At 48.4% G+C, this 11,498-nt stretch overlaps 1 protein-coding gene across 1 annotated transcript; it reads right to left on the bottom strand.

Annotated features, from left to right (window-relative positions):
- Nucleotides 1–8,360: 8,360 nt before the first annotated feature.
- Nucleotides 8,361–10,218, bottom strand: LOC136464421 (uncharacterized). Its single transcript, XM_066463371.1, has 3 exons — nucleotides 9,771–10,218; nucleotides 9,520–9,662; nucleotides 8,361–8,839 (listed from the first exon to the last, which is right to left on the bottom strand). The coding sequence occupies exons 1-3, from the start codon at nucleotides 10,039–10,041 to the stop codon at nucleotides 8,747–8,749; spliced, it is 507 nt and encodes a 168-aa protein (XP_066319468.1). The 5' UTR covers nucleotides 10,042–10,218; the 3' UTR covers nucleotides 8,361–8,746.
- Between the last annotated feature and the right edge of the window lie 1,280 nt (nucleotides 10,219–11,498).

Here is an 11,498-nt window from a genome sequence, read left to right as displayed (position 1 = left end):
TCAATAAGGTCATGGGATGATTCTTCAAGTGAAGAAGATCATCACAAGAGGCGAGGGCGCAAGCACTCATTATCAAGCTCTTCACGTGTGTGCCTTATGGCACGAGGTAATGAAAGCTCATTCTCTAGTGAGAGCGATAGTGATGATGATTTGCCTTCTTATAATACAATTGTGCAACAAAATCTTAAATATGCTAAAGTTTGCACTAGTCAACAAAAGAAGCTCAAAAATTTAAAAGAAGAGCTAGGTAGTTCACAAGAAGCATACAAAAATTTACTTGAATAATATGAAAACTTTGCAAATCTCAATGTTGAACTATCTACTAAAATTGAGCAACTTGATACTAGTGCAACAACAAATGCATGCACAATCAAAGATAAGCAACTTGAAAAGAAAAATGAAAAATTAAAAGAAAAGTTAGCTAGCTCACAAAATGATTATCAAAGTTTGCTTGCTAAAATGGAAATCATGGGCAAACATTGTGATGAGCTAACAAATAAAGTTGCTAATCTTGAGGCCGTCAAAAATAACCCCACCAAGGCATCTAAAAGAAATGACATAATTAAAAAGGATGCCTCCACTTCTTGCAATGATTTATGTTTAGACTCACCCTTGTGCAACCAAGTTTGTGTTGAGAAAATTGTTGTAGACACATGCACACAAGAGGTTGCAAAGGAGAATGAACAACTCAAGCAAGAAGTAGTTCGCCTCACCAAGGACTTGACTCAAGTGAAAGGCAAGGCAAAGCAAATCCAACTTCATCAAGATAACACCGTCAAGGGAGTGAAGAAGCTTGATGAAGGACAAATCATGGTTTGTTATGTGTGCCATAAGGAAGGTCACAAGTCCTATGAGTGCAAGGTGAAGAATGGGGGAGGAGCAAAGAAAAAGGAGAAAAAGCAAGCAAGCAAGCTCTCCAACACCTACACCAACAAGGTGGACAAGAAGACCTCCACACCTTATCTCTTGAAGAAGAAGAAAAATGACAAGGTGGTGGCCATCAAGGTGAACAAGCAAGCCAATAATGGGGTCAAACGCTTTTGGGTGCCAAAGGAAATCATTTCAAACATGAACAACACCAAGAAGGTTTGGATCCTGAAAGGGAAGTAAGAAGTCCATCAGACTTTGGGGAATTTGGAGACTTGGCAAAGTTTGGATGCATTACATGAGGTGCATCATGAAGGACAAAGTCATTGCCAAGTAGGTTAGTGAATACTATGGACTCAAATTCCCCTTCTTATGTTAGGTAACTAGATGCCATTACTTTCAATTAGCATTTGTTTTAATTGATATTGTCTCTCAATTGGTATACTCTTAAAGCATCTAGTTATCTTTTATGCCTAATGTTTGCATTTACATGCTTAAATATTTTGTCATGCATTCAATACTCAATAGGTATATCATATGGTAGGCTTGCTCGGTTTCATTATCAACCCTTGGAGCAAACCTACATGGTTTAAAATTGTTTAGGAGCACGACACATAGCTTGTTTCATAATTAATTATCCAATATGTGCCATAGTCCAAAATTGTAGATAATCTCTCCCAAATATCATCTTTCAAGTGGTATTTTGGTACTTAAATCAATGTGCACAAATTTTACAAGTATTCAACACTTGTGTGCCCAAATTTAGGGGGAGCTTAATCTATAACTTGGATGCTTTGAGACTAACACTTTTTCAAATGATATCATTTTTTTTTCAAATCTATGTGTAGTAGTCTCATTGTAAGGAAATTGGAGTCCCCGGAGTTAAGCATCATTCTTCAATTGGCATCATCATGTTGATTTCATTTCATATTTATATGCTTCCTCCATGCATTATATAGATTAAACTCTCTTGTGCAATAAATTGCTATTTATACATATGCTCTGCTTTCTACCATATATATGCATACATTTAGGGGGAGCTTAGTCTATATGATGTGAGAGTCAAATTTTGTGATCCATTTCATTCTATACACAAAGGATCACAAAATTTGATCCTTCCTTGTGCTACTAATGTCTTCCTTTTCGGTGTTTGATGCCAAAGGGGGAGAATTTGAAGGACCAAAGGCAAGCATCAAGTTGATATCTACAAGTAGTAATGGTCCAAGAAAGGAAAGAAAGTGGATTATGGATTAGACTAAGTAATGATAAAATTTATAGGAATCCATAATGACACATAGGGACTTGTGTAAGGGCAAGATGGTCTTCGATTGGTATCTAAGTAGGATTTTCTAGCATCATATAACCTTGCCCTTGCCCTTTTTGCATTGCATCCTAGCAAGTAGGTAGTAGTTTTTTAAATTTCAAAATCTCTATCATTTGCTTGCTTTGGTCATGTTGTCATCAATCACTAAAAAGGGGGAGATTGTAAGGAAAATGGACCCTACGCCCATTTACTTTGGATTTTGGTGTTTGATGACCAACACAACCAAATTAGACTAATGAATTTGCAAGTGTTTGTTTTGTAGTCCAACAGGGTGTAAGACATGACTTGGATGAAGGAAACGTGATGATCCGATGATCAACACCTTAAGAAAGACCTTAGGAGCACAAGAAAAGATCCAAGATATCAAGCAAAGTCCAAGCATGAAGATAGGAACCAAGCCGTACGCAAGATCGTGAAGAAACGAGCTCGCAGAGGCGATCGGACGCTGGACCGGTGGCTCGGCAGATAGGCGACCGGACGCGAGGACCGGACGCTGGCGGCAACCGACCGGACGCAGAAACGCAGTGTCTGATCGAGTACAGAGAGGTTCCAGGCACGCGAAACTACGACCGGACGCGTCCGGTGGCAGGTGACCGGACGCTGGCAGCGTCCGATCGGTGGTTCGTGGCTGCAACGGTCGGGATGACCGGACACGTCCGGTCAGGACGACTCAGCGTCCGGTCAGTAGCAGATTTGCGGGAGCTCGACTCCAACGGCTACTTTCTTAGTGGGGCTTATAAATACAACCCCCAACCGGCCATTTGATATGTGTGGAGCTGAGGAAATATACCAAGAGTGTTGATACACCATTTGAGTGATCTCCATATGTATAGTGCTTAGTGTTTTATTAGGTGATTAGCATAAGTGTTTTGCGAAGTGCTTAGGTTGATTAGACCACCGCTTATGCGCTTGCTCTAGGTGTTTGCCTAGTGTTTAGTGAGGTCTGCATACCTCTTGCCACCCCGTGCTTGCGAGCACAAGTGTTGTACAATGGAGGGGCTTGAAGTCTTGCGAGATCACACCAACCGCGTTTATGGTGTGGCTGCCACCGTGTACTGGAGGGAACAAGGCCCACGGCGTTTCGGCCGGAAGCTTGATAGTGAAGACGGCGGGGAGCATCCGGGAGAGGCTTGCCGAGAGGCACATCGGAGACCCACTTGTGCGTGGGGAAGGCCCAAGGCTATCCACGGAGTTATCCGACAGGGAGCTTGACCCTTGCGAGGGATTCCTTGCAAGGGGCTCCAACGAGGACTAGGGGGAAGCTTGTGCGCTTCTCGATACCTCGGTAAAAATACCGGAGTTATCGATGGGAGTTTGCATATCTCTACCTTGTTCTTTAGCTTCCGCATTTACATTGTTTACTTTACTACGTTTGCGGTAGAGATAGCAATACACTAGCAAAACAATTGTTGCACATCTAGATAGTTTATCTATTGCATAGGTTTTGCTAGGGATAAACAAGAGGTCATAGTTTTGAGTTAGAATTTTAAGTTGCCTAATTCACCCCCCCCTCTTAGGCGTCACGGTCCCTTCACGCCCGACCCCTGAGGGCTAGTTCCGCTTTGCCCGACCCTTGAGAGCCGGTTCTGCCTCGCCCGACCTCTGAGGGCAGACTCCGCCTCGCCCAACCCCCGAGGGCTAGACTCCGCCTCGCCCGACGTCTAGGGGCAGGCTTCGTCTCGCCCGACGTCCGGGGGCAGACTCTGCCTCGTCTGACCCCCGAGGGCTGGACTCCGCCTCGCCCGACGTCCTGGGGCAGGCTCTGCCTCGCTCGACGTCTAGGGGCTGGGCTCCGCCTCACCCGACATCCAAGGACAGGCTCTACCTCGCCCGACGTCTGTGCGTTGCTCCTTCATAACTATGCATACAGATAAGGCAGGGCACTCAAGTCAACCGCAATACCAAGGACAATACCCTGCACGCCTGTAGGGAAGTACCGTCAGGATATGACCGGACAGACGCTTTAAGCCCTTCTAGGCATGTCAGAGCCCCAACAGCGTTGTGGACGCCGACATTTATCCTACAGTGTTATGGGCGCCGGCATTTGCCCTCGGACACGAATCCTGACGAAAATATACGACAATAGCTACGGTCCAAAAAGGAAACTCATGTCATCTACAGTAACGAACGTGGGGCCTCTACGCCGGCTGCTCCCTATAGGGTCGTGGCTCGGCACCCTGGTGCGCCGCGCGCGCCTGTCGGAGTGGGATGGGACGTGACTACTTGCCGAACGAAGCCAGAGCGCGGCCATCCCTGGCACCGTCTGCCATGTCAGCAGAGCAGGCTCAAAGAAGAAGGAGGACTCAGCACCTTCGAATGACTTTCTCTGCATCTGGTTTTTTCTCTTTCTCCCATATGTAATCCCTGCTCCTCTGATCTATAAAAGGGAGGGCAGGGCACCCTACTAGAGGGACGGATCAATTCAACACACCACGCATCACATAACAAACAGCTGCAGCAGCAACCGAGCTCTCAGCATCCGTTCGACCTTTCCATCAGAGACTTGAGACTCGTCCCTCTCTCGACTGTTTGTACCCCTACTACGAACCTTTCAGTGCTAATTACATAAGCAGCAGCAGCAAACTGGACGTAGGGACATTCTGTCCGAACCAGTATAAACCCTGTGTCTTTTAGCACACCATCCAGATCCAACGCACAACAAATACAAATTTGTTAGTTGGTGTTTATTTGAAATATCGGCAAGTTTAGATAAAAACATGTATAGATTCATATTTAGAATTACTTTTGAAACGGAGGGAGTATTCTTTTGAAACGGACAAAATGCGCTATGACAAAGGCGTTTAGAGATTAGGAGAAGAAAATGCACCCTCTAAAAATTATAAGAACAGTAATGATGTTTAAGCTAGAAAACACAAATATACACACCTACAAAAGTAAACGTATCTTCCTCTGGTTTGTTTTAGCTTCGCTACGGCTCCTACATGGCTGGTCGCTGTAGTTTGTTTGCTTGCTGCTCATTTTGCAGAGAAAATCTTCTGATCTGCAGTCAGCAAGGGCACGTGCTGAGGCAGCTTTGTGACGTCTCAATCGCGAACATGCGCCTTGTTTAGATTGTAAATTTTTACGATCTAGACACTGTAGCACGTTTCATTTGTATTTGATAAACTTTATCCGATCATGGGCTAACTAGGCTCAAAAGATTCGTCTCGTGATTTACAACCAAACTGTGCAATTAGTTATTTTTTTTACCTACATTTAATGCTCCATGCATGCGTCCAAAAATTGATGTGATGGAGAGAAAGTGAAAAAACTTAGAATTTGGAGGTGATCTAAACAAGGCCATGATTAGGGTCTGTTAGGTTTCGAGCTCCTAAAATTCTTATGACATCGAGCTCTAAAATTCTGATGACATTGAATATTTGGATACATGCATCGAGTATTAAATATAGACCAATTATGAAACTAATTACACAACTTGTGACTAATTTGCAAGATAAATCTTTTAAGTCTAATTAGTCTATGATTTGACAACATGGTGCTACAGTAAACATGTGCTAATGACGGATTGATTAGGCTTAAAAAATCCGTCTTGTAAATTAGCCTCCATCTATGTGATTGATTTTGTAATTAATCTATATTTAATGCTTCTTATTAGTATCTAAATATTTAATGTGATATGAATTTTAGGAGGGACTAAAGAACCAAACACCGAGTAAAGCGAGATTAGAGAGACAAAAGATGAACGGTAACATGCCATGGCTTGTCGTTCACTTCACTGCTCTCTTTTCAATTCCCTGTCAAAATTAAGGATGGCAACAAGGATATATCCGTCAGGTATCGTCGGAACGTTCTCTTCCCCGCTACGGAGAATTTATCCCGTCCCCATCCCTATTAACTGTCTCGGGTATAGATTCTTGCCCATCCCCATACCCGTCGGGTATCGGTCGGGTAACAGATACCCGACGGATACTGCATACCCGATAAATAAGGACACTTGGGGTCGCAGCTTTGCAATCGAAGACGTTTCTTCTTCACCCAGGTATAAGTGTCGGAGTCTCGGAGATGCCGAGGAGAAGGAGCGAGGTTGCGAGGAGGACGAACAAAGGTGGCAGAGAGACCGAACTGAGGAAGCGAGGGGCACGAGCGCTCGTGAGACAGGCGTGCTTGTGCTGCTGGTAGTGATGGTGAGGAAAAATTGAACGAGGGTTCCTAAAACACACAAACTATATATATGACTGTTCAGATTTGGATCAAAATACCTATGTTGAGTTTCTTTGGGCCTAATACTCGCATGACAGCTCAAATAGTCGGGTTCCCCAACGGGTAACGGGGACGGGTAAACAGGGAACGTTTCCGTACCCGCTATACCCATCGGGTATGGATTCTTTCCCATTTAGATGCCCGCAGGTAAATATATAATCCAATCCCCATCTCCTAATGAATCAAATACCCGTCGGATATCGGGGCCATTGCCATCTTTAGTCAAAATGCCATCGGAGGTCGGAGTGCCTCGGTAAATGGAGCATTCAGCCTCCATCGCTGCGTCCCATCTCTCGGATCACAGGCTCAGAGGGAGCAACGCAGAACGCAGGTATATCTGGGCATCGGGCCGGCCCGGCCCGGCACGGCACGGTCACGGGCCGACACGGCACGATGGCTATCGGGCCAAGGAGGCACGCCGTGCCCTGCGGGCCGTGCCTCATCGGCCTGCGGGCCTGGCCTTCGGCCCAGGCACGGGCCTGTGGGCCATTTTTCGTGCCGTGCTGGCCCGTGAGGCACGGCAAAAATAGCAGGCCGTGCCAGCCCACAGCCCGGCGCCGGAGAAGACGAGGGCCACACAAGGGCAAGACGGGATTAAGAAGGACGGCGAGCGACGGCGGAAGAGAGACGGGGAGGCGGACTCACATGTTCATCGACAAACAGAGGAGAAGGAGTAAAAAGGAAGACGGAGAGGGACTGAGGGAGCAGGGAACTCAGGGAGAGGTGATGGAGCGGCGGCGATATCACCGGATCCAAGGACGACGGTCGCACCGGCGGCGAAGATGGATCGACGAGAGGAGGCGAGTGGCGACGAGCGACCGAGCGGGTGTCGAGTGCGGCGGCGGTTGGGAGGGGAATGGGGTTAGGGTTAGGGTGGGGGTGGGGGCCGGGGGGGTCGCGGTTTATATATGGGGAGGAGGGGGGAGTTCTTGGGCCGGCGGCCGGCGGCCTGCTTGCCGTTAGGCCGCTACGGGCTTGCCGTTATTTTGCGGGCCGTGCCGTGCCGGCCTGTGGGCCTAGGGTGCGGCCCAAGCACGGCCTGCACCCCCGTGCCGTGCCAGCCCGGGCCCATTGACCTTCGGGCCGGGCCGGGCTAGGGCCAGGCCTAAATAGCGGGCTCCGTGCCGGGCTCACGGGCTCGGGTTTTGTGCCCAGATATGAACGCAGGCAGCGCCCTTCGCCTTTCGGCCAAAGACAGGCACGTCGATCAGCAAACCGTACGCGTGGTGGGCGGTGGCTAGTCAAAAGCTGGCACCACCCTGCTCGCTTGAACACCACGGTGAATGAGGAAATCCGGCATCTTGAGCTGTGGAGTTGCTTTATTTTGACTGTGCAAATTGCAATGCAAGTGTTGCGGAAGCTTGTAGTTGAATACTAACTACTACTAGGACGGCCGAAGGCCAGCACGGCAGCACCACTGCATCAGGCAGCAGCTCAACTCAACTTGGAGCCGATTGCATAGATTAGCAAGTGGTTAGCAGGTAGGGCCATTGGGCATTAATTGTGGTGAGCTGTGTGGTTAGCACAGTGGGCTGCCTACACCATCAACTGGCCATTAATCTACGGCCACTGTCAGACACCTCTGTATTCTTCAGCATTGTAGTTACCGTTGGCTGATTTTTTGTGAGAAAAAAATATTATTTGTTTGTTGAAAAAGTACGGCTCATAAGCCAAGCGAACATGATGTAGGTATCGTGGTATCTGTTTCAAAACACCGTTTGTCCTGTTCTACACCATCATCGACGGCTTAAACAAATCAAATGTGCATGAGCCCATTCGTCAGGACAGGGGCTAAGCTAAGCATCGCCGACGTGAATAATACGCATGATGAGCTTCCAACCCAAAAGGCTCCGATGATTCCACCAACTGCTGCCGGCATCATTGGCACTGAGTTTATGATTGCCTATTTGGCATCAACAGCGAATACTAAAGAAACGACACAGCGATATCCTCAAAAGCTATACGCTCGATTCCCATCTGCAAGGGAGGCAAGTACATGACATGTCCGGTTGTAAATCTAATAGTAATCTAGTACTCTAATTCGTTACTTATATGATTCGATGTGCAAACCGTATGGAGGGGGGAAACAAAGCAGTCTCGCTAACAAACACCTGAAAATTTACACGGATCCGAGGCTACATACTGCATGATCTGAAGCAGCCCTCTCATCCCAGGGTGTCCAACTCCAACTCACAGTGTGCAAATGTAGCAGTAGGCCAATAGCAACCCTTGCGACGAACTAATCGAGGCCAGGTGATCACCGAAAATACAGGTCCACCAGTCAATGTTTACGGCCCTACGGTTTGTGTGGTATGAGTGTATTGAGCTGACATATCAGCTCGTGGCCTCGTCGATGCTCTGCAGCGACGGCCGCCATTGCCGGTGCCGCACACTGGAGCTCCGGCTGCCGTTGTCCTGACGCGCCAACTGCAGTCAGATGGGAAGAGCAGAAGAGTAATCAGAAGAAGGAACCTTTGCATGTTGCGTGGTTAATAAAATCCGTAGGAAAAGGAAAAGATTCCCGGAAACGATTCCTCCCCCGGCCCTGACATTAGTTGAAACTCACCTATTAATCTATCCCCTAATCTAATGCTGTACGTCCTTCTGGGTGCTATAGCATCATCAACCATCAGTTAGTTATCTACACTTCTTCTTTCCTTAAAAAAGATAATACAATCTTCTTGTATGCATTTCACCTGGAATGTTCAAATTGTGATATTTTATTTACTTATTAGTTTTTTTAACCGTTTTGTTTACTTGTCATGATTGTGATTCTCAGTTATGTCAGATTTTTTTTCTACAGTGGAAAAATTCCAGTGACAAGAGCAGATGATAAGCAGCCTCTTCGGCTGAGGCTAAAACGATCGTAGATCATTACTGCTGATTGGTTTGATGTGAGAGAAAAATACTGTTCTGACTAAAAATTTACTATCATTTACGACACGCGAACAGGCTGAAGGATAGTCACGAGAAGATGAACAGCTAACTACCCCTGAAGGCTGCAGAAGCAATTAAAGGCGCACGGGTCATGGCGAGAGCGTGCATGGGAGCATCGGAAAGCAGTTGAGTTCGAGAGGCAAAGTCTAATCCATCCATGTAATAATCACCTGATCAAGGCTGGCGTCCAAGGCTGCCTCGTCGTCGTCCTCCTCGGCCGCGCCCCTTGGCGTGCCCTGCCTCGACTCCAGCAGCTGCTGCTGCGCTTTCCTCTGCTTCTCTTCCTTCCTCGCCTGCACCGCCTTCGTCACCTCTGCAGCAGCGCAGCGCAAGTTAGCAGCTTGTTCATTCATCAGTTCGTAGCAGGGCACACATGGGCGCGTACTGGACTGATTGTTATTTTTACGCACGGACGACGCACCCTGGGTGGTGATGAGGCGGTAGACGTGGCCGAGGAGCAGCGTCTCCTTGGGCTTGAGCAGCTTGACGCGCGTGAGGCGCACGGTGCGCCGCTCGCCGCCGGGCGCGTCCTGCCGCTCCTCGGCGACGCGGAGCGTGACGAGCGCGACGTAGTGACCCGGGTTGGCGCGCATGACCTCGGCGGCGCTGGTGGACCAGTAGAGCCGCTCGACGCGCCCGCCCGGGTGCTGGAGCAGCACGTTCGCCGCCTCCGCCGCCTGGCAGTTCCCCATGCTGCGCCGACGACTGCGATAGAGAAAGAGGGGAGAGCCGAGAGCAAGAGCAGCCGCTCCGCTCTAGTGCCGAGGTGGTATATATGCCGCTCTAGTGCTCGGATGCCTGCGCTGGGCTCGCGTGGTTGCGCCTCGCGTATGGCGCTGCGCGTTAACGGTTGCCGAGCGTGCGAACCGGTGGTTGGTGCTCGCTCGGCGTCGTGCGTGCCCTGGCCGGCGCACGCACCCGTATTTGGGCCAATGGCGCTGTGAAACCGATGCGATGGCTGCTTGAATTCCTCATCATCGGCAAAAAGATCCAACGATCGACGCGGTTTTTGGCCGCCGGGGGAGGGCTGAGAGACCCTCCCGGATCGTTTTCGCTGCCTTTTTCCCGGAGTCGCACGTGAACGGACGTTAGGACGTACGTGTTCGGGGCAGTTGTTTGTACTCGGCGGCAAGTTTGCAGTGCGGCAACAGCGAGAGTAAAAAGGGAAGCCCCCATGCTCCATCAATTGGTCGTTTTCGCGGGGCGCCGTGCGGACCAGGGCGGTCGTTCCATCGGATGGATCGACCATTTTTTTTTTTTTGCGACGCAATGATGGATCGACCATTGGGTTGGGTCTTTGGCTTCTCTCTCTCCGTCCCTGCTGCATACGTCTCGTCCACCACCGGCCAACGTGAACGTACGTCGAAAACCGTGGCTCCGCCGCCGCCGCCGCCGCCGCCGCCGGCTACCGAAGTCTGGCGGCGCTCCGAAGTTCTGATGTGCGTTTCCCACCTGCACGGCTTTGTCCAATAGGGGATTCCCAAGTCGCAAGTGAATTGATCAGCAGACAGCAAAAGCTTGTCTATATTCATTATATTTCTTGTGAAAGAACATCGATCGATTGGTGGCGCTTCCACATTTTCCAAAGTCTGTGTCGTGTTCAATAGGTGGAGAATATTACCAGTAACAGATTGTAGTTTTCATTGGATCCAGCGGTCCACCCGCTGGTTCAGGTCAACCTTCTCTCTGAAGATGGGCCTACACCTCACTAACATTCAGCAGGCAGTTGTGCAGCTTATAAGTTTATTTTTCATAGGGCACCAGTACCTTGTTTGTTTGGCTGATAAGCCATGTCTAAAAGTATTATTGGCTGATTTACTGTGAGAGAAAAATATTATTCGTTGGCTGAAAAAATACGACTTATAAACTAAGCGAACATGACAGTTATGAAAGATCATTGATTGGTGGCGCTTCAGCATTTCCAAAGTCTATGTCCTGTTCCATAGCCCATACGTGAAGAATATTACTAGTAGGCCCCGTTCGGCTTGCTGAATCTTGGCTGAAACTGGCTGAAAAACACTGTTCTGATTGAATTGTTCCGAGAAAAAAATACTGTTCCGGCTGAAAAAAAGAAGCCGAACAAACCGGACATAGAGTAAGCCAAACAGGGCCTAAGTTGTAACAGATGTACTAGTTTGGATCCACATCC

Source organism: Miscanthus floridulus, chromosome 7, assembly GCF_019320115.1.
Source record: "Miscanthus floridulus cultivar M001 chromosome 7, ASM1932011v1, whole genome shotgun sequence".
NCBI lineage: Eukaryota > Viridiplantae > Streptophyta > Magnoliopsida > Poales > Poaceae > Miscanthus > Miscanthus floridulus.
Note: the sequence above shows the minus strand (reverse complement) of the source record. Positions and strands in the feature narration are given on the sequence as shown.